Consider the following 23,131-nt stretch of genomic DNA (forward strand, 5'->3'; position numbering starts at 1 on the left):
TAGTCCTGGTCGGCCGCCGAGAGGCAGGGAAGAAACATTTGTTGTCAGGCTGATGGAGGATCCAGACTGCTGGGGGAGGAGAGTCGGGGCTTCCGACTCTTGGGAAGAGGGATGACCGCCCGGCAGAGCCAGGTGTGCGTGCACCGGCTGGCACGGAGCACAAGGGGGCGGGCCCGGGTCCCCGACTCACGCTGCCTTTGGAGATGTAGTTGGAATCCCTCATGATGTCTCTGGCCAGCCCGAAGTCACAGATCTTCACCAGCTTCCCCTCGCAGATGAGGACGTTCCTCGCGGCCAGGTCTCGGTGCACGCACTGCAGGAAAGGGAACGGGAGCCCTTAGAGGGGGTGCCCATGTCACAGAAACTCCACTCTGCACGCTGCCGTTCCCCCTCCCCACTGAGCTGGAGCTACAACTGCAGACAGGCCCACCGACGGGGCGGGGCGCAGAGGGGCAATTGCTCTCAGGCCCGGTGATTCAAAAGGGCCTGGGAGCTCTGGGCCCCTTTGAATTGCCATCGGAGCACCACCTGGGCACCCCGCACAACGCTGAAGGCTGCGGCAGGGTGTGAGTGCCACAGTCTGGGCGGCATTAAAGGCTGACTGCCCTCAGCCCCACCCTTTCTGTCACCCCCATGCACATCTTGCCCAAGGCCTGCAGGCTCCACCCCTGCAGCTCCCATTGGCCGGGAATCATGGCCAACGGGTTGCAAGTGAACACAGGCCATGTACAGAGCCATCTGCCCCCTCCTCCCTGGAGACTTGCACCACCCCAGCGCTGAATTCCTTCCTGCCCAGACCCGGCACCCTGCGCCCCCACCTCCTGCCCTGAGCTTCCCCCACACCCTAACTCCTACCCAGACCCGGCACCCCGCACCCCCACCTCCTGCCCTGAGCTTCCCCCACACCCTAACTCCTGCCCAGACCCGGCACCCCGCGCCCCCACCTCCTGCCCTGACCTTCCCCCACATGCTAACTCCTGCCCAGACCCAGCACCCCGCGCCCCCACCTCCTGCCCTGAGCTTCCCCCACACCCTAACTCCTACCCAGACCCGGCACCCCGCGCCCCCACCTCCTGCCCTGACCTTCCCCCACACCCTAACTCCTGCCCAGACCCGGCACCCCGCACCCCCACCTCCTGCCCTGACCTTCTCCCACACCCTAACTCCTACCCAGACCCGGCACCCCGCGCCCCCACCTCCTGCCCTGACCTTCCCCCACACCCTAACTCCTGCCCAGACCCGGCACCCCGCGCCCCCACCTCCTGCCCTGACCTTCCCCCACACCCTAACTCCTGCCCAGACCCGGCACCCCGCGCCCCCACCTCCTGCCCTGAGCTTCCCCCACACCCTAACTCCTGCCCAGACCCGGCACCCCGCGCCCCCACCTCCTGCCCTGAGCTTCCCCCACACCCTAACTCCTACCCAGACCCGGCACCCCGCGCCCCCACCTCCTGCCCTGACCTTCCCCCACACCCTAACTCCTGCCCAGACCCGGCACCCCGCGCCCCCACCTCCTGCCCTGACCTTCCCCCACACCCTAACTCCTGCCCAGACCCGGCACCCCGCGCCCCCACCTCCTGCCCTGAGCTTCCCCCACACCCTAACTCCTACCCAGACCCGGCACCCCGCGCCCCCACCTCCTGCCCTGACCTTCCCCCACACCCTAACTCCTGCCCAGACCCGGCACCCCGCGCCCCCACCTCCTGCCCTGACCTTCCCCCACACCCTAACTCCTGCCCAGACCCGGCACCCCGCGCCCCCACCTCCTGCCCTGACCTTCCCCCACACGCTAACTCCTGCCCAGACCCAGCACCCCGCGCCCCCACCTCCTGCCCTGACCTTCCCCCACACCCTAACTCCTGCCCAGACCCGGCACCCCGCACCCCCACCTCCTGCCCTGAGCTTCTCCCACACCCTAACTCCTGCCCAGACCCAGCACCCCGTGCCCCCACCTCCTGCCCTGAGCTTCCCCCACACCCTAACTCCTGCCCTGAATCCCCTCCTGCACCCAACTGCATGCCTCAACCCAGAGCCTTCTTCCACACTCTGAACCCCCAATTAGGCCCCACCCCAGAGCCCAGGAGGCCCCATGATATCTTATAGCCCCGGGTCCCCAGAAGAGTTGATCTAGCTCTATCCTCTTCCTAACAAACAGCAGCGCTTCAGTTCCCCTCACCACTGGCCCAAGCTCCGCCAGTCGCGTTAGCCTGGGAGCCCCTGGGCACCGTGTTCTCTTTGGCCGTTCAGCTGTTAACTCCCACCGCAGGCTCTGTTCCCAGAAGCCCTCGTGCTGCCCCGGGAGCGTGGCCCATGTGGGCTGTGCCACAGACTGGAACACAAAGGCTGCGCGTGTGCTACTGGCTCTGAGGTAAAACAGCACGAGGCCTGACCAGAGAGTGGTTCTGAGGGGCTGAAGGCTGAGGAGGCCCCAGGAGAGAGCCAGCAATTGGAGGGGGTCCGCAGCTATTCCATGCAAAGGCCTGTTCTCTCTGGAGGGAGGCAGCCTTGTCAGCTGGCTCCTGATGAAGGTTTTGCAGGTCAAGGGAGCTTTTATGTTGCTCGCCATGAGCTTGGATTTCTTCCCCTTCAGAGCCACCTCCCGCCAAACCCGCCAGGCAACCCAGCAGGCGTACGTTTTTGGACGCGAGGAATTCCATCCCATTGGCCACCTGGAAACTAAACCCAACCAGGTCTGTGTAGCTGAGGAGCGGGGACTCGTTTATCAGGGTCACACGGTCCGTCTGGTCAGGAGCTGGAGGGAGAAGAAGGCAGGAGAGAGGGACACACACGACAGCTGTTACCAGACTTCCACATGGATTAAAGCGGGGCTCGTGTGGGAGGGAATGGAAGCAGGGATGTAAAATCCCATTTAGATGGGTTAGCTGGTTAGATGTTAAGTCTAACCGGTTAACAATTAAATGGGGGGGACAGGCAGAAGTGCTGCTCCAGCCCGGCTGGTTGGAGGGGCTCCCCAGTCCACTATGGCCCCCCAGTCCTGCTGCGGACAGGGCTGCTTTGGCTAGGATGGAGAGTCCCTGTTTGCAGCGCACCCGGGTCAGGCCCACTGCGGATGAGGGCTGCTCCGGCTCTCACTGGTGAACTGTAACTGGTAGGCCTCCCCCGTTAACCACTGGCATCCTTAAATGGAAGTTGTGTTTTTCAGGCTCCCACAAAGCCTGACAATACTAGGGTGGCCAGGTGTCCGGTTTTGAACGGGACAGTCCGGTATTTGAGCTTTCTGTCCGGGAAACAAATTGAGAAAATACCAGACATAGAAATGTCGGGTATTTTCTAATTAAGTAAGTTGTAGTATTATCATGAATATCAGTAGGTAGTTGCGTACTGCCTGGTTGGTATGAGTGTGTCTACCAGCCAGGCAGTACGCAGCTACGCCGTAGAGAGGAGGTGGGCAGGGACGGGATGGAATCCCTGGGGCCAGACTTGCCCATGTGTCCCGCCGGAACTGTGCGTGGGATGGGCAGCGCCCCGGGATCTGTGTACGCATGGGCCAGCCCCGCTTCCCCCGGCCCCCTCCCGGCCAACCCTGCTTCCCGCCGGCCGGTTCCTTCCCCCGATCTTTCCCGGCCAGTCCTGCTCCCCCTGACCTCCTCCCAGCCAGCCCTGCTTCCTGCCGGCCACCCCTCCCACCCCGATCTTCCCCGGTCAGCCCCACGCCCCTTGATCCTCCCTCGGCCAGCCCCACTCCCCTCCTGGCCGTTCCCTCCCGCCCCCGCCCATTCCGAGATCATGTGTGTCCGGTATTTTTATTTTGAAACCCATCTGGTAACTCTAGACAACATGCTTCCGGCTCAACGGACCCTGGGGGAATCCAGCCCCCTCAAAGCAACAGAGAAGGGTGACCCTGGCACTAACATCCCCTCCTCTCTTCCTCAGACCCACTTCTTCAGGGACGCGCGTTACCTGAGGGGGAATAGCTGTCCAGCTCGTAGGGGGTGCCGTAATTGGAGGGGTCTATGTCAGCATACTTGAGCTCTCCCTTCATATCAGACATGGGAACATAGTCCAGGGATTCGTCCTTGCTCATATCCATGTAGCCGCCGTCGCTTTCCACAGCAAAGGCGAGGCTGGAGCGGAGAAGCAAAGGAACCCCCCGGAACAGACCGCGTGAGAGAGGGGTCGGGGTGGAGGCCTCAGAGGGTCAGATTGCCAAGAGGCCAGGACCACGCACCCACATCACTGCTCAGCCCTGAGTTTGCTGGCAGCTGGTCCTGACACTCCCCAAGTGCCCCTTTTCCACATGCGCCTTGGGAATCTGTGGCCTATCTGAGGCGCGCACAACTGTCTGCATGTTTCCACACCTGCCCTAGGGCAAAAAGTCGACTCTGAATTTCCTTCTCCCTCTACAGAGGGGGCCACCCAAGAGGGGAGCATCGGCACTTTTGAAAGTCCTGAGAATGAATGACTTTGCCCCTGCCCCCCTCTTGTGGGAGAGGTGGCAGGAGCCATACTAAGCCGAGTTTTTTTAAATCCTCATTCGTTAGTGAACCACTGGGCCACGGACTCTAAGTCTTAGCCTGTCTCTCTAATCACAGCTGCAGCGTGGTGCCTGTATCTTTCCCCATGTGAGTTTTTGCACAGGAGAGCAGGTGAACAGGATCCTTAGAGGGAGGCTTGTGGTCCATATGCAAATGTGTGTGCAAATCTGCCTGCTTACTCTTGCATGCAGGCGGGTGGCTGGGCTAGAGCCGAGCAGGTCTTCCTGTCAGTGCAGGGTCAGTCTTTAAAGGGTTAATGCAAATCAAGATCAAGATTAGCTCTGTGCCTTTAAACTACAAGGGTATGTCTAGACTACATCCCTCTGTCTCCAGAGGGATATAAATTAGACATACCGAAATTGCTAACGAAGCGGGGATTTAAATATCCCACGCTTCATTAGAATAAAAATGGCTGCCGTTTCCTGCCGATGCGGCAATTTGCCGGCAAAAAGCAGCAATCTAGACAGGCATTGGTCGGCAAGGAAAGCCTTTTCCGATGGATCCCTTATGACTCGTGCAACGAGGTTTACAGGATCGTTTGGAAAAGGCTTTCCTTGCCGGCCGATCCCCGACCAGACTGCCGCTTTTTGCCAGCAAATTGCCGTGTTGGTAAAAAGTGGCGGCCATTTTTATTCTAATGAAGTGCGGGATATTTAAATCCCCGCATCATTAGCAATTTTGGTATGTCTAATTTACATCCCTCTGGCGACAGAGGGATGTAGTCCAAACATACCCAAAGAGATGACTGCTTAGTTCAGGGGTGGGGAACCTTTTTTGGGTTGGGGCCTGCTGATCCACAGGAAAATCAGTTGGGGGCCGCACACAAGTGAGAAGCAAAAACCAAAATCCCAAAACTCCAAGCCCCCCAAACCACTGACGTGGCTCCCAACTGAAGAGAAAGACCCTCCCCACATTCCTCTCGCACACCAGAGCCCAGCGGAGACCCAGGCTGGTAGGTTTTGTATCCTTCAGCCCCACAGGATGACCGCAGGAGACTGGAGCACCATTGCGGGTTCCCCAATGCTGAGGGGGAGCCCTGAACCTCGGGGCTGGATCAAGGCAAGCCAGGGGCCACAGCCAGCCCCTGGGCCTTAGATTCCCCACTAGGGTTGCCAGATACTTAAAAAAAATACTGAACATGATGGGAAAAAAAATTGGTTGAGCAAAAAAAAAAAAAAAAGGCACAAAAGAAAGAAACACTGCCAATACCGGATGCCTGGCAACCCTATTCCCCACCCCTGGCTTGGTTAATGTTTAAGCAGACGCCAAGCCAAGTCATGAGCAGCCTCTGCCCTGCCCTAGTATTCTGGGCTAGTAAGAACCTCCTCTTCGGTTCCTCTCTCACTCAGCACTGCCCACTTCGGAAACAGGCAAGCCTTCTTAACTGGCCTGCTGGCTCCCGATTGGTCACTGTCTTCTCATGGCCCTTCTTGGCCTCCGGAGGATTAGGTCTCATTGATAGCAGGCTCTGGGCAGGTTTCCCTTAAGCGCAGAAGCCCAGTGCCTCAAAGATATTTAGGCTCCTAACCTCCACTGATTACCTTTGAGGATCTGGGCCAGGCTGTGAGGAGCTAAAGCCTCCAGCAGAGATGGCCTGACAGACCCCAGCCTGGTGTGCAAACAAGGTGATGGAGCAGCTCCAGTTAGCTGTTTGATGTGCTGCTGTGGTAACTAGGGTTGCCAGGTGTCCAGTATTCATGTCCCCCGTCCAGTAGAAATAACAGAAAATACCGGACATTTAAAATGTCCAGTATTTCCTGTTTCCCTCAGATAGAAGCCCAATGGGGACAATTTTTCCCTGCTGCATCTGGTGAGGGGTCATTTAAAGGCGCAGCGCTTTTTTTTTTTTTTTTAAACAACTTTGTCCCCCCCCCCCTTTTTTTGTTCAACAACTTTGGTCTCCCCCCCTTTTTTTCTCAACAGAATTTTTCCCCTGGTGTTTGGTTTTTTTGGTAGGGGGTGGAGGTGTTCGGTATTTTTGGTTAAACCATCTGGCAACCCTAGTGGTAACCCTGTACACAAGTAAAGGTGTACAACTGAATGCAGGGACCTGAGGTCTCCTTTCGGGCCTAACTGCCTAAATAGTAACTCTCCAACTCTGCACAAATGCGACTGGTATGCAGAAATCTGAGGTTTGGCACTTGCTGATACTCCCCGGTGAAAAGCTGCTGTATGTGCAAAATTGCAGATTCATTTTCAAGGCCTTACTGTGAACACTGGGCCCAAATCAAAGTTCTTTGTTCAGCCTTTATTATTGCCTCATCTGACTTGAAATGGAAACTGCTAGGGATGTAAGCGACTAGTCAGCTAATCGACTATCCAACAAGCATATGCTTATGGGATAGCCAATTAGTAACTCGATTAGTTGTTTCCCCACGCCCTTGCTGCCTCTGTCAAAGAGAGGCAGCAAGGGGTGGGGAGCAGGAGCCGGTGCTGGGGGGAGCTGGCTTAAAAGCGGGGGGTAGGGGAGGCAGAGCTATAGCAGGGGGCCTGGGTGCGAGCTGTAAATCAGCTGTTTCCTGGCAGCTCTTTATACATTTAAAAGGCAGAGCTGCAGCTGGGCTGGCTCCCAGGGCCAGCAGCTAACTCCGCTGTGGCTCTGCAGTTTCGCCCCCTTATCAACGAATTGACTAGTTGATAGAAATTCCGTCGAGTAGTCGATTAGCTGATTAAATGCCATTTAACATGCCTAGAAACTGCAAGAGCTTCCATCCGTGGAAGCACCCATCTTGTTTCACCATCGCATCTGTGCGCAGGGACAAAACACTCCTTTGTAACATCCCTCGGCGGTGCCGCTCAGTAAATCTGCACAGGTATTCCCAGGTCTCCCGATGGCAACTGGACAGTCAGAGGCCTGGTTTCCTCTTTTGCAGCCAGGAAAGAAAAGCTGCCACAACGCTGTGCTAAATCTACCCTGAGCGCCTGGGTGCTGACTTTGCAAATGCAGAGCTAATAGCAGCAAATTCCAGTGCAAGGCCCAAAGACCCAGAACCACGAAAGTATTTAGGTTCCTAACTTGCATTGAAATCAATGTACTGCACATCTGGCCCAGAGGTTTAGCCTACTCCTAAGTCCCCAGCCTTCCCCAGTGTGAACAAGAGAACATAATCATTAGGGTTTTGTGTCCCAGAAAGGACAGGACCCTGCTGTAGCTGACTGGGACCTCCCACTTTTTACTGGTAAGGGGAGCTACCGGCGGGAGGCAAAGCAGCAGGGGCTAGAAAGAAGTGAGCAGGGAGGTGGGATCTAAGGGAGGGGAAGAGGCAGCACAGGAGTGGAGCCTTGAGGGAAAGGGCAGTGCAAGGGGAGCCTTAGGGAAGGGGCAGCACGGGGCGGGGCCTCAGAGAAAAGGGGCAGCACGGGGCGGGGCCTCAGAGAAAAGGGGCAGCACAGGGGCGGGGCCTCAGAGAAAAGGGGCAGCACAGGGGCGGGGCCTCAGAGAAAAGGGGCAGTCCATGGGCGGGGCCTCACGGTAAAGGGGCAGTCCATGGGCGGGGCCTCAAGGTAAAGGGGCAACGCAGGGGGGTGGGATGGTCTGACCACTGTTGCCTCCCCACTTCTAGGGATGTTCTGCCTCTCCCGAGAAGGGTATTGTACAATACTCAAAAGCACCTGTACACCTTCTCCTCTTCGGAAACGTTCCCGTACACCTCCATCTCTCGCCTCGCCTTCTCGGTGTAGTACTGCAGGAAGGTGTGCTTGTTCCGGAGCAGGTAGTCCACTAGGTCTCCATAGCGACAATACTCCGTTATGATATAGATGGGGCCTGTGGGAAAGGCGAACATTGGAGTCCAGCGCAGGCTTGGGGCAGCTTCGCCAGCGCTGCCCTTCTATTACTGACGACAAGTGGCTGGGAAAGGCCTTTCCTGTCTTGTGACAATTTCCAAGAGAACAAAAATTGTTCCTGTCCTGAATTAGGACAAAAAGCTGAAAGCTTGAAAACAGCCGTGAACTGAAAACCTCCTCAAAGGTTTTGGTTCTGGGTTAGCGGAAACATCTCATTTAAATTTCGATCGTTTTTTATTGAAAAAAAATTGTTTTTGACAACGCTTAGTTTAAATGTCAAAACAACACGTCACTTGAGACAGAAAATTGGAATGTTTCATTGTGAAAATGTTGACAATTTCCATGCTTTTTTTTTCTCAGAGTTTTTCTGAGTTGAAATTTTTTGGTTTGAACCCTTTTCCCTGACAACAAATTCGGCATTTTCTAGTAAAATTCCTGACCGGCTCTACTGCCAACCAACGTGCCCTCTGATCTTTTCCATCCATGTGCAGAATCCATGTGGATTTTTTCCATCTACGTGCAGAATAATTTTTTCTATGTGCACCAAGGTATGTGTGGGTGTGCACCACCAACAGAAACAGAAAGCCTAGCTGTGGGCTCTCTGCCAATCATCTGGGTGGCATTTGACTCTCTTCTGAGTGGCTGCACAAGTACACAACTAACAGGGAACACCACTGCTCCCACAATTGATTGTAAGTGGACTCTGCAAGTCCCAGAGAGAGACTTCGGGGATTTGTTTGGCACACTCAGATGAGTGGAAAGCAGGCAGGACCACTGGCCTGTGAGTCTGGAGCACTGCATTGGCCTCTCTCACTGATCACGCTGCTGGAAGGAGACTGGATGGAGATTATAGTCCTATACCTGCTGCTGGACGGGGGAAGGACATTCAGCGGGGGCAAGGGAGGGAGGTCAGTCTGGGAATTTTCTCCCATTCAAACAGTAGGCCCAGGGGGACCCACTAATCTTATCCTGATGACTGTATTAATGGTGGTGACCTCTAAGCAGCATGCTAATGCTTGGGGCAGCAGGGGGAGGAGACAGGTCCCATCTGTGAGGAGGGGGGATCATGTGGGGGCGAGGGGAAGGCGAGGGGACAGGTACCTCCTTTGGTGCAGGCTCCCAGCAAGTTGACAATGTTTAGGTGAGGTCCCAAGTGGCTCATGATCTTCAGCTCAGACATCAGGGCCTGCTTCTCACTGCTCCTGGCGGTAGCTGTGAAACAGACACGTCAGCACGAAGCAGGGAGAACACTGGGGTGTGGGAGACGAGGGCACACGCACAGCCCAGAGAACTGGGGTAACGCGCAGCACGGAGCCGCTGGAGGGAGGTATGTGCTGAGCCCAAGGCTGGAAGCCTGAGTTCTTAGCCAGGCTCAGATACTGACCGAAGCAATTCCTGCTTCCTTTGCCTTTTGGAGAGAGGGCAGGAAAACCAGTGCTGCTTAGAAACAGATCCCTGTTCGCGCCAGCAGAGCTGGTCTTAGAGGCAGGAGAGCTGTGCAATCGCCCGCCAACAGGGCATTTCAGCCCATCCTCCCGAATCATCCCCCCAGGTTTCCTTGGTTACTCCCCTGCCCCCCCCCCCTTTTTTTGCTTGACAAATTTTCCCCGCGGGGTTGGTTTTTTTGCTTGACACATTTTTGTCCAGTATTTTTTTGGAAACCATCTGGCAACCCTCCGGGTGAGCCAGTGGTCACCCGGGGCTGCCAATTGGTTAGGACCGGCCCTGCGTGCTAGGCCCACAGGGACTGACCCTGCTAGAATCATCTGTGAGGGAGCAGACCGGTAGCTAGCCGAGCCCCGATCCCACCTTGGGCAGGGCTGCGAGGGGAGAGACAATGAGTCACTCAGCTGGTGCCTATGCAGAGGGAGGGTCCCCTGGTAAGAGGGAACAAGCAAGGGAGAGAGGGAAGCCAACAGTGCAGAGCGGAATGACCGAAGAGGCCGTGCGTGGAGGCGAGAGACGGCAAGAGACTCACACTTGAGCATTTTCACGGCCACTCTCATCACGGATTGCGAGTGGCTCAGGCCATGGGCCGTTGCCTCCACCACTCGGCCAAAGGCTCCGGATCCGAGAGTGCGACCTGCAGCAAAACACCAGGGAGAGGCAGATTTCAGCGGCGGCAACAGCCCTCCAAGAGTCAGGCAGGGGCCCTCAGGCAGCTGCCCAGAAATGTGGGTCCCTGGACGGGAAAGACAGCAGTGCACCATGCCGATCCCAGGGGGGTTAGTATGTCTGGGCAGGGGCTGATCTCCACCTGGCTGGGAACTGAATGGGCTGTCCAGCGCAAAATGATGAAGGGTCTGGAACAGCTGCCATATGAAGAGAGACTAAAAAGACAGGGACTTTTCAGCTTAGAAAAGAGGAGACTAAGGGGAGATATAAAATCATGACTGGTGTGGAGACACTGAATGAGGAAAAGTTATTTACTTGGTCCCATAAGAACTAGGAGTCACCAAATGAAATTAATGGGTTGCAGGTTTAAAACAAACCAAAGGGAGTTTTTCTTCACACAGCGCACAGTCAACCTGTGGAACTCCTCGCCAGAGGATGTTGTGAAGGCCAGGACTTTAACAGGGTTCAAAAAGGAACTTGATACATTCATGGAGGACAGGTCCCTCAATGGCTATTAGCCAGGATGGGCAGGGATGGTGTCCCTAGGCTCTGTTTGTCAGAGGCTGGGAATGGATGATAGAATGGATCAGTCCATGATTCCCTGTTCTGTTCACTCCTTCTGGGAGCACCTGGCATTGGTCACTGCTGGCAGACAGGCAGAGGCGTAGCGAGGGAGGGCTGGGGGGGCAGTTGCCCGCAGGCCACATGCTCCCTGAAGTCAAGCCGTCGAGGCAAGGCCAGGTGGCGGAAGTGGGCACTTCAAAGGTAGGGTTACCATACGTCCGGTGCCTGGCTCGGGGGGAGGGGAGGGGCATTGGGTTGGAGCAGGGGGGGTAGGCATGCCTCGCTCTGGGGCAGGGATTGGTGCATTGGGGGTATTTATAATTTTTTAAGGGGTACTTTATAAAAAAAAGGTTGAGAAACACTGCTCTAAACTATTCCTTTTGGCCTCCCTGTTTCCTTTCTCCTTTGGGGAGTTGGGCAGGCAGCAGTTTTGGTAAAAATACATCAGACGTGCACACAGTGCCCGCTCTACCTCAGCTGGTGCTGGATAATCAGGACCTCGATTCTAAAGGAGTTGGCATTACCGGGGTGACTGATCCTCCCCCGTTTTGTTGAGGATTTTCCAAAGAAAATGCTGGTGTTTTCTATAGGTCACCCACGTCTGCCAGTCATAGCAGAGACTTGGCGTTAACATGGCTTTCTCAACTAAAAGTCTTATGCGTGTTCAGACGTTGTGCTTGTGAACACCTGGCGAGACAATCTGCCAAAGGCAAGGCTGGCCTTGAATCTTGACCTCTATGGCTGCAGCTGAACGGCTTGTGTGAAACTTGGAAGAGCAGCTGCTAGGGAGACCTCTGTCCTTTACTTAAGGATAGAATCTCACAGCAGTCTGAAGGAAAAAGTCCTTGTGGCAGACAGAAAGTCACACTTGCAGTGTAACCTCAGCCTCACGCTACTTATTGCTTCAAGTCCCTTCAAGAAAGTGAGGGTGATTCTCGTGTTGTGTGTTAGTTTTATTTAAAAGTTTTTCGGCGTGTTATTTTAAGAGGTAAGTTAATCTCTTGCACTCATAACTATGATGTAGTTTATCTCTGTATGATAGTTTAAAAACAACTAGGTTAACTAGAAATGATCTGGTAGCACTTTAAAGACTAACAAAACCTGTAGACGGTATCATGAGCTTTCGTGGGCACAACCCACTTCTTCAGATGACCGGAGTTTTGAGGTTAGGATGTGCAGACCCAAAATAAATAGGAGAGAAGGTGGGGGGAGGGAGCGAGGGAAAAAAAGGAGGGCGTGGGAGACAGAGCAGAGGGTATAGAAAATTCAGGAAGGTAGAGGGAAGATTCCTTCCTAAATTTTCTATACCCTCTGCTCCAACTCCCACCCCCTCCTTTCCGCCCCCTCTCCCGCCTTCTCTCATTTTGGGTCTGCACACTCTAAACTCAAAACTCCGGTCATCTGAAGATGTGGGCTGTGCCCACAAAAGCTCATGATACGGTCTACATGTTTCGCTAGTCTATAAAGTGCTTCCAGACCATTGGTTGTTTTTTTCTGTACAGACTAACTCGGGGTACGTCGACACTAGCTCGTTAGTTCGAGCTAGGTAGGGTAATGAGGGCAAGCAGAGTTGCAAATGAAGCCCGGGATTTAAATATCCCGGGTTTCATTTGCATGTTCCCGCGCGCCGCCATTTTTAAATCCCCCTTAGTCCGAACTCCGTGCCCGCGGCTACACACGGCACGGAGTAAGTAGTTCGAATTAGAGATCCTCATTAAAGCAACTAGCTACTTGTTTGCTGTAACAGTGGTTTTAAATGCTTTCTGTCCCGGTCCCGCACCCCCAGCAACCCAGGGAGTCGGGAAGGGCTGTGAGACCCCGGGGAAGGGCTGTAGGAGGATGGGGAATGCTCACATTGTGATTCCCATAATGGAGGGGGGTCTTGATGCTGAATGTCAGTTCATGGAGGGTCCCCTACATGCTAGTGGGCTCTCCTCCTCTGGGGCTACCTGCTGTGCTGGCAGCGGGGCTGGCGTTCCCTCGAGGCTGCCCGAGAGGCCAGTCCTGCCGTGAGGCCTGGGGGCTGAGCTCCTGTCTCGGCTCAGCACAGCAATGCCCAGGCAGAGCGGACACAGCATGGCTCAGAGGCAGGGCCCCTGCATGTGGCAGCCCTGATGACTGTGCCTCACCTGCCCACCCCAGAGCAGGCAGTCGCCCCCTGAGTCCCTGTAAATGCTCTAAGGGGTACAGGCTCTCTCCGGGAGGGTCGGTATTTGCTTCCCACGACCCGTCTCCCAGGGTGAAGAGCGTCGCTGGGTGGGGGACACACACCCATGGAAGCGCCTCAGTCCCACCCCCCCGCTAGGCCTGCTGACAAACGGAGGGCAGTTGCCCTGGGGCCAGGCGAGTCAAAAGAGCCTGGGGTTCCCAGCCCTTTAAATCACTGCTGGAGCCTGGGCGGAGCCTAGTCCCAGCCCCTCCCCTTCTACCTAAGGCTCCGCCCCTTCCAGGGCACGGAGCCAGTCCCCACTCCCCACACCTTGCCCAAGGGCCTGGCCAGTCAGTCAGCCCCTCTGTCTTCTGCCCAGCTGGCCCTGGCTACAGGCCCCCCCCCCACTCTGGTGGGTTGGAGGCACACTCTGCCGCTGCAGGGATCCTGCATCTGTGCCCCCTTCTTTTCCATCCCTTACTTGGCATCCCGGCCCCCTCGAGAGCCCCCCTTACCTAGCACCAGCTTGTCCCTGGAGAGCTCCCAGCTGCAGTCGTAGGGGAGCTGCATGGGATCCACGTAGATGTACTCGTGTCCATCGGAGCTGACCGACTCAATCACCTTCCAGCGGATTTCATAGCGAGGCTTCTGCCGGGGGACACGAGAGATCTCAGAGGGTGCAGCCCGGAGGGACAGCTGAGCCAACGGCTGTGCTGGGGCGGGTCCTCTGCACCCTCTGCCTCCCACAGCCCCCTCAGGGAGACAACCCGCTGCCATGGACGCTGAGGGAAGGTCTGCAGCTGGCTGCCTGAGCCGGGTGAGGCGGGGGGCGCTCCATCTCTGTACGGAGCAGCTAGAAGAGGGGGCTGTTTGGCAGCTGCCCATGGCAGCCCAGCCAGGCCCTTTCGGGGCCTGCAGTCAAAGGGAGGAGGCCTCCCACCTCCCTGTCCCAAGGGGGTGGGCTCACCCTGACCTTCTTCCACACGATGACGAGGATCGCCAGGAAGACGACGGCCAGCACCACCAAGGCCAGGATGCCGGAGATGAGGACCACCTTAAAGGGAAAGGCTGCAACAAGAGCCACATGGGAAACCATCAGATCCCTCCAGCCAGAACACCCACTCGGAGAAACGAGCCAAGACGGCTATGATCCTGCCCCTTCTTGCCCCATAAGTTCTGCTCCCCCCCCCCTTTCCAAATCCCGCTCCCCCAGCTGACATCAACCCCCACAGCCAGTGCTGGGCTGGGGCACATTTTGGCGCGCTCCGTCCATCCCTGGAAACGGACGGACACGCCCCTTAGCCAGACTTGTGGCATCCCCTGGCTGGCTTTCCCATCCCTCGCTCATCCTGACCCAGCCTCTCCCTTCTCTGCTGGGCTTGGGGTCACCCTGGATGATTGCTCCCGGCCCCTAGAACTAATCCCGCATGGGAGCCGGAGAGAGGCACCCAGGGCTGGGGGGATTCTCCGGCAGTGGGAAGGGATTCGGGGTGATGCTCCAGCCCCTTTGCGGCAGCACAGCTCCGCAGGGCCAGGGGCTTTTGGAAGCGATTTGGCTCAGGGAGGCGTACAGAGCCATGGGCTCCCGTGGTAGGAGCTGGCTCAGCTGTGTGGGTTCTTGTCCCTGGTCCCTTTCCCAGCCTAAAAGTGTGTGTGTGTGTGGGGAGGGGGGGGCGCCCTCCGGTGCCTGTGGCCTGGATAACAAGTGGCTAACGAAGCTGGCGTGGTGCCCACTTGCTCTCTGTGCAAAACTTCCCGCTCTCCCTTCGCACTGACTCCGTGGGGTCTGGCTCTGGCACATCCGCCCCCTCCTGGTTTCCACACGGATGTGACCGCTCCATGTCAGGACCGAGGCCATTCAGACGGACTGTGCACCGACAGGGATGTGTTCATTTTACCCTGCGGGCACAGACTCCAAAGCAGGAGGCAGGAGCCCTGCAGAGAGACTGGCCAGAGAGGGGAGGGGGAGACACTGAAGTTGCCCCATGCCGACGGCACACAACGCTGGCCACATCCAGGGCCATCCTTAGGACTGATGGGGCCCTTCGCAGCGCTATAAAACTGGTGCCCCTATGCCCGATGGCAGCCCGGCAGTGGCGGGGCGGGGACGGGAGGGGGGCTGTATTTTTGAGCTGTGATTTTATCATCGTCAGCAACACCCCAGTGAAATATTTTTAAAGTCAATTTGAAACTCAGGTCCTGTGGACTAACACAGTAATGGGCAGGAGGGACCCGGGCGTGGCCTGTTAAATGGCTTCATTACCACTGAAGTGGCTTTTTCCCAGGCTCTGTGTCTGCGAACAGCTCCGCTTGTAAGTGAACTAGCTCCTCTCCGGAGATGGCAGAGCCACAGAACAGGGCTAGGAAGAGGCGGGAGGCTGGACATTAAGACTCAGCGGTGCCCCAAATTTTCTGGTGCCCTCCACAGCGGCGTGTCCTGTGTCTGGGTAAGGATGGCCCTGGCCACATCCAAAGGGCACCAAAGGCTCCAGCTACGCTGCTTCATCAGCAGAGGCAGTGGCGGCCCGTGGCTATAGGTCGACTTGGCCTTCAATGGCGCCCGATGAGGACGTTACCCCACTGATGGCCCATTGACGGCCATGCAGGCGGGGGCGCCGATCACACATTCTGCCTTGGGCGCCAGCTGCCGCAGCCGGACTCGAGCCGCTCCTGAGCAGAGGCCTCTTCCACGTGAACAAAAGGAGCAGGCTGCAGACACAGCGGCGGATATAGGGCAGGGCGAGCAGGGCGGCTGCCCCGGGCCCCACACTCCAGTAGGCCCCGCGCCGAGCCGCCGCGCGGGGCCAAAATGGCCGTTTGAGCCACTTGCTCCAGTGGAGCCCAAACGGCGGTTTGCACCGGTGCCGCTTGCTCCTGCGCGGCGTCCCGGCTGCGCAGCGCAGAACACAGCCGAGGGCCATGGCGGGAGGCAAAGGGCATGCCAGAAGCTCCAGGTCCTGCCCCCAGCCGCGTAAGTCACTGCCCCGCCCCCCTTCGCCTCCCGCCGTGGCACTCGGCTCTGCACCGCTCAGCTGGTGCAAACCGCCATTTGGGCTCTGTCAGTGAGAGGCAGGAGGAGAAGAAGAAGAAGAAGAGAGAGAGTGAGGCAGGAGGAGGAGAAGAGAAAAGGAGAGTGAGGCAGAAGGAGGAGGAGAAGAGAAAGATAGAGAGAGGCAGGAGGAGGAGGAGAGAGAAACAGACGTGGAGGAGAGACCTGAAAAGCGCTATTGGCTAGTTTTTTTAATAATGAACATTTAATATTGATATGTGAAACATGTGTAATGAAATAATGTGAATACGCAACGGGTGACATTGAAACTGATTTGCGCACGCACTACCACCTGTCGGTTGTGGCTGTGGCGCATGCCCCATGTCACTCACTCCATTTTTTACATATAAATAAAAATGTTATAAGTGTAAATTCGCCAACAACCCCAAATTATAAATGACTAGCAGAGCAAGAGACGCAGGTAGAAAATATTTGTCGGGAAGCCAAAAACTAAAGAAGAAAAGAAAACTTGAAGAATGTAATCTCAGTCTAAAAGGTACTACGGAAAAAAATTTGTTCAAAAGACAAAAAAATGAGATGAAGAACCACAACAGTCCCAATCATCGTCACTATCATCACATTCAGATCCAGTAGAAGTAGATTCTATGGAATTATTCACATTTACTCCAACTTCAATTGCGACAACAGAACAAAATCTGCCATTAACATCAACATTAATTTCGTCTTCAACGGCATCAGATCTGCCAGATGACCCATTAACTGTAATAACATCAAGATTATTAGACAAACTAAAGCAAAATCATCTGCCTTTTTTAGAAGAATCTGCAATAGCTGAAGTCAACATTAGTAGCAAAGATCTTGTTGAAATTGATTCCAAGTATTCAGAAGAGCTTTCATCAGAAGACGATAATGGTGAGTTAGAATGTGCCCCGAAAAGTAGCTTAACCGACCCTGCAAAATGGCCAACTATTCTAACTGATAAAGTCAGGTTGTTTATTGCTGAGCAAGGACCCGTACAAATAAAAAGTTTTAAATTTCCTAGAGATAAACAAAACAGATCTTTTTCAGCAAATCATTACTCCAGATTATTAAACAATGGAGAAATGATGGAAAGAAGGTGGTTAGTTTATTCTTTACTTCAAGAAACTGTGTACTGCTTTAGCTGCAAATTGTTTGCACCAATTCCAATTGCCCTTGTCACTGGCAGTTTCAATGACTGGAAACATTTGGCTGAAAGATAAAAAAAGAGCATGAAAATTCACAGAATCATCGTGAAGGAATGACTAAATGGACAGATCTACAAAAACGTTTGAAGAATAAAGTAACTATCGATAAGATGATGCAAAACATGATAGAAAAAGAGAAACAAAGACTTATTGCAGTTTTCAAACGTATAATTGAAATAATTATATTTATGGTGAGTTGAAATTTATCATTCAGAGGAAAAACCAAAAAACTTTTTCAATCCCATAATGGAAATTTTTGGGGAATAATTGAATTATTAGCTAAATTCGACCCAGTGATGGCAGAACATGTATACCATTTTACAGAAAAGGACACTCGAAACCATTTTTTGAGTCACTTAATTAAAAATGAATTAATTATATCAATATCTGAAAAAGTTAAGAAACACATAATTGATGAAGTAAAGCAGGCAAAATATTATTCGATAATATTAGATTGTACTCCTGACATCAGTCACCAAGAACAATTATCGATGATAATCCGATTTGTGAATATAGAAAATCAAGATTTTAAAATAGATGAAAAGTTTATCAATTTTTTAGTTGTTGATGATACAACAGGAAGAGGGTTAGCAGAAAGGTTAAAAAATGAACTCCAAGATCTAAGATTAGATTTAAAGGACTGTTGAGGACAAGCTTATGACAACAGGGCTAATATGAAGGGTAAAAATGTAGGAGAGCAGGCTTTAATTTTACAAGAAAATCGAAGAGCCTTCTATGTATCCTGTGCTTGTCACAATTTGAATTTAGTGTTGGGAGATATTGCAAAATCGTCCACGCAAGCGGTGACGTTTTTCAGGATAATACAAAGGATTTACACAATTTTTGCAGTGTCAACAGCAAGATGGGATGTATTTAAAAGACATGCTCCTCTACTTTCACCAAAACTACTTTCGGAAACTAGATGGGAGTGCCGAATTGAAAGCGTTAAAGCAATTCGATTTCAAACAACTTGATTAGACAATGCTTTAAGTGCACTTTTAAATACGGTAACGGATCACAAACTTAAATGTGAAGTACTTGCTGTCAGAAAGCATCTAAGAACATATGAATTTTTAACCAGCCTTGTTATTTGGTATGATGTATTACTTAAAATAAATACTACCAGCAAAATTCTGCAGAAGAGAAATATAGAAATGGATATTGCTTTAAATCATTTAAAGTATCTTGTATCATATTTGGAGGAATACAGATCTTCAGGATTCCAAAGTGCATTAACTACAGCCAAAGAGATGTGTGATGAATTGAACATCAATCCAACATTTCAGGAAAAATGTCTAACAAATAAAACAAATAAGTTTTTATATGAGGGAAATGATGAACCTATTGAAAACGCAGAGGAATCATACCGAATAAACTACTTTTTGATAATTGTTGATTCTGCTCGTTTCTATGAAGAAACTATGAAATCACAAAGACATATTTGGTTTTCTACATTATATGAAAAGCATCAAAGAAATGGATAAGGGCACACTAAAAAAACATTGTATGGATCTTCATGTCAATCTACAAGATGGTGACTCCTGTGACATTGAAGGTTTAGATCTTTACGAAGAGTTGCAGAACTTTTGTAGAATTATTCCAGACAGTTGTATTACACTTCATGATTGTTTGAAAATAATTTGTTCAAACAATATGGAAGACACATATCCTAATATTTATATCACTCTTAGGATACTTCTAACTAGTCCAGTGACAGTAGCTTCGGCAGAGAGAAGTTTCTCTAAATTGAAACTAATAAAGAATTACTTAAGATCTACTATGAGCCACGAGCGTTTTGTAGGTCTTTCGATTATATCGATTGAAAACGACCTGTATAAAGAAATGGACTTTAATGACATAATTGAAGAATGTGCTGCCAAAAGAGCTAGACAGCTATAATAGACTTAAATACAAATGAAAATGTTTAATTATTAATGCAGAATTTTGTTTAAGAATGACTTACAATTTAATTAAAATAAAAATTTTCCAACTAAATTAAGTTTCTATCGAATTTACCCAATGCATATTTAATATGAAAATAGCCGTCAATTTGCGCATTTGACGCCTTTTTTCTATTTTTTCTCCAAAGGGGGGCCACGCAAAATTGTGCTGCCCTGGGCCCCGCAAAACTCTCATCCGCCCCTGTGCAAACCCTCGGAGCAGCAGAGTCCCCCGGCCTGCGCTATGCTTCCAGCACGGAGCCCTGCACAGTCAGAGCAGGTAGAAGTAGAGCAGGCACCAGGCACTCACCGTGTGGGGCTAGGGTGATGTCCTGATAATCACTACCCAGGAGGTTCTGCACAGAGCATCGGATGAGCCGGCGCTCGTCCATGCTGCGGAGCCGCAGACTGCTGTTCACCTGGTAAACCTTCAGCGCCTCGTGGTACACGGTGCCGGTCTGCAGGTTGATCTCCTCCGAGCTGTTCCCCAGCAGCCTGGTAGGCTGCTCCTGGCTGCCGCACCTGCCCGTTGGAATAAGCACCAAACATGGGAGACAATCCCAGGAGCCCGAAGCTGCGGGATGCTGTGTTCATAGCTGGTCTAGCTCAGCCCTTTGTGACCCTCACTTTGCCCTGCAAACCCTTGAGAAGAACTGCTCATCCTCCATGGAACTTCCCTCCTCCCCGCCCACCCCCCGGCTTCCCTGTCGCCGGGTCTCTCCTAGAACAGCCAGCGCAGACCCCTGGATTTGTCAGCATCTCTCTTGCACCATCACCAATGAGCCGAAATGCTGGCTGTTCCCTCTGGGTGGTGCTGTTGCCTGAGTCATGTCCTTCGCCTCCCGCCGTGGCACTCGGCTGACTTCTGCACCACTCAGCCAGGCCGCCGCGGGGGAGCAAGTGGCCATCCGGGCGCCGCAGTCCCCATGCAGCACACTGGTGCTGCATGGGAAGCGCAGGGCCCAAATGGCCGCTTGCACAACTTGCTCCCCTGCGGCGGCCTGGCTGAGCAGCGCGGAAGTCAGCCGAGTGCCATGGCGGGAGCGGAAAGGGGGCGGGGCGGTGATGTACACGGCCAGGCCCCGCCCCCTGCCCGTGTTCGTCACCGCCCTGCCCCCCTTCGTGCCCTCTTTTGCCTCCCGCCATGGCGCTCGGCTGAGTTCTGTTCGCAAGCAGCCATTTGGGCTCCCCCGAGGCGGCCCAGCTGAGCGGCACAGAAGTCAGCCGAGCACCACGGTGGGAGGCAAAGGGCGGTGGGGCGGTGACATGCGTCATGACAGTAGCTCCAGGCTCCGCCCCCTGGCTGTGAACGTCCCCCGCCCCGCCCTCCTTCACCTCCCGCCGTGGCGCTCAGCTGATTTCTGTGCCGCTCAGCTGGGCTGCCGCGTGGGAGCAAGTGGTACAAGTGACCGTTTGGACTCCGCGGTCTCCCAAGTGAGAGGCAGGAGGCGGAAGAGAGCTGAGAGGGGGGGGGGGGAAGGCAGTAGAAAGAGGAGAGAGAGAGAGATGGAGCAAGAGACCGGAGGCTCAGGAGAGAAGACCAACGCGGAGGAGAGACCTGAAAATCCCGCCTTATGATGGGCTAATTGGCTAGTTTCAAAATAACCTCCCTTAGGCTGAATTTATAAGCGGAGTGTCCACATCGCCAAACCCATTATTTCGAAATAACGGGCCGCTTATTTTGAAGTCTGTGCTCCCGCTTTCCTTGGGGAATAACACTAATTCCAAAATAGTTATTTCGAAATAGCAGTAGTGAGGACGCTCCGGTGCCACTACACTGAAATAACGACTCCCCAGAGCAATTCAGATGAATGACTCCCCAGTGCTTCCTGGGGCTCTAAGTCGAGGTAGCGCACCCACATTAACGGAGCCTGCCTCAGACTAATTTCAAGGCTTCCTCACAGTGGGGACACACTATTTCAACTCTGTAAAACCTGGAGTCATTAATTCCTAGTGTAGACATGCCCGAAGAGTGCTGGGAAGGGACGGCAGGTGTGTGGTGTCTGTACGCCAGTGCAAAGGGGCTCCCGTCTGGTAATACAGTCACTGAGGTGAAAAACCAGAGCTCCATCTTCATTATTCCACTAGCAGAGATCTCAAACCCTTCAGGGCTGAGCTCCTGGAGCTCTAAGTAGACACACCACTGCATCAATTACTCAGGCAAATTCAGTCCCGGCTTTCCCTAGCAGGTGTAAGAGGTCTGGGAATGGGGCAAGAAATGCCCATCGCTGCCCGGTTCCCGGTTTCTCCCAGCAGGAGGTGCTATTGGGCACTTTGGGTGAGAGGACACCCACCCCCAGGGGCTGTCAAGGCGGATCCAGGAAAGGAAAGCATGCATGCTGTGGGTCGCTGGCCCCCTCACCCTTTGATGTCGCTGCAGGTGAACCAGCTCAGCTCCGGCTCGGGCATCCCTTCTGTGGCGCACGTGACTGTCTGCTCCCCGCTGCTGGTGTTGCTGTTCTCCTTCAGCAGCAGCACCTTGGCGGGCACTGGGAAGAGACGAGAGAGTCAGCTGTGTGCTTTGCCCGCGGGAGGGAAGCGACGGGGGGGTGGCAGGTGGAAAGGCTGGCTAATGGAGCCATGCGAGGTCCCACAGCACCTGCGTGTGTTCGGAGAGAGCGAGGGGGAGGGACTGGCAGGAACCATCCACGCCGGGGAACCAGAGTGAAGTAAGTAGCCGCTTACAGAGGGCTATGGAGAGGCCTGGGGTGGTGGTGTGCACAGTCTCGGTGCTTTCAGCAAGAGCCACACAACTTCATGGCCTGCTAGAATGAAGGAGGAGCGTGTCCCCTGCCTTGAGGCGGAGGATGAGCCGGGGCGGGCAGCAGGTTTCCCTTCCATGCTGCCCTGAGACCTGGTAGGAGACGGGCAGAAAGCTCTTCTCCACCACGGACGGGCTGAAATTTAAGGGCCAAATTTAGAGCCAATGCAAGTGGGCTCAGCTCCCTGCTAGACCCACGCCCTTTTCACTCGGGGCCCACAAGTCGCACCACACTGTGAAAGTGGAACAGCGGAGGTGGAGGGGGGATATTTCCAGCAACACTTTTTTTGTTTTTTGGTTAAGTTCTTTGGAGGACCATGAAAATACGGGTTTTGGTTAAAGATTTGGAACAAATCAGAAGAAAAAAAAAAACCCTCCACAACTTTCCTGCCCCAAAATTTCCTGCAAAAAACTACTGGCCCTCTGACCCTCCGTAGGCTGGAACACACACAGGCAGCATGGTGCGCACTGCCGCCCGATGAACCAAATGGAAACAACTGGCTCGACAATGTGGGGGGAAAAAGGCCCAGGACTTCGGGCTGCTGCTGCCGCTATTGTGGCAGCGATGGCAGCTGGAGCCTTGGGCCCTTTAAATTGTTGCCGAAGCCCTGCGTGGCGCATTCTTGGTAACACTGAGGGATGCTTGAGATGGCTAGGCCTGGCCCCGCCCCTCCCACCTGAGGCTCCTCCCCTCCCCGCAAGGCCCCACCCCCTCTGGGAGCGAGGAGATGCCCCCTCTTCCCAGGGGTCCAGTGAGTCTGAGCAGCCGGGTCTTTGCGTCCAGCTGAGAGTTGAGGAGGGGGCTGTTAGGTTGTCTAACACCGTGGGTATCAAAGGTCGGTGGCGCTGTCTCCTCACCGTTAATTTGCAGGTAGAAGGACAGCTCCTGCGTGTCGTCTTCGTGGGACACCCGGACGGTGTAGAACCCCCCTTCCTTCTGCTTCACCCGCACCAGGGTCAGAGTGGTTTGGTACCTGAGGAAAGGATTCCACACAGTGAAGATGGGAAGAGGCTCCCTGGGTGACTCTCTCCCGCCCACCCAGCCGAGGCGTACACAGAAACCGCACAGCAAACCATCGAGTCA

General features: G+C 53.9%; 1 protein-coding gene across 3 annotated transcripts in view; it reads right to left on the minus strand.

Annotated features, from left to right (window-relative positions):
* PDGFRB (platelet derived growth factor receptor beta) overlaps window positions 1-23,131 on the minus strand; it is a 75,339-nt gene that overhangs the window by 12,900 nt on the left and 39,308 nt on the right. For 2 of the 3 annotated variants that reach the window (XM_075900541.1, XM_075900542.1), the window contains 11 exons: window positions 22,906-23,021; window positions 21,649-21,775; window positions 19,597-19,808; window positions 14,078-14,178; window positions 13,626-13,758; window positions 10,261-10,365; window positions 9,384-9,494; window positions 8,109-8,262; window positions 3,922-4,085; window positions 2,634-2,752; window positions 191-313 (listed from right to left, as the gene is read on the minus strand). In XM_075900541.1, coding sequence (XP_075756656.1) covers window positions 191-313; window positions 2,634-2,752; window positions 3,922-4,085; window positions 8,109-8,262; window positions 9,384-9,494; window positions 10,261-10,365; window positions 13,626-13,758; window positions 14,078-14,178; window positions 19,597-19,808; window positions 21,649-21,775; window positions 22,906-23,021 — 1,465 coding nt within the window. The remainder of the gene's footprint in view (window positions 1-190; window positions 314-2,633; window positions 2,753-3,921; window positions 4,086-8,108; window positions 8,263-9,383; window positions 9,495-10,260; window positions 10,366-13,625; window positions 13,759-14,077; window positions 14,179-19,596; window positions 19,809-21,648; window positions 21,776-22,905; window positions 23,022-23,131) is intronic. The other variant, XM_075900540.1, reaches the window with a different exon arrangement.

The sequence above is a fragment of the Pelodiscus sinensis genome, chromosome 17 (assembly GCF_049634645.1).
Source record: "Pelodiscus sinensis isolate JC-2024 chromosome 17, ASM4963464v1, whole genome shotgun sequence".
NCBI lineage: Eukaryota > Metazoa > Chordata > Testudines > Trionychidae > Pelodiscus > Pelodiscus sinensis.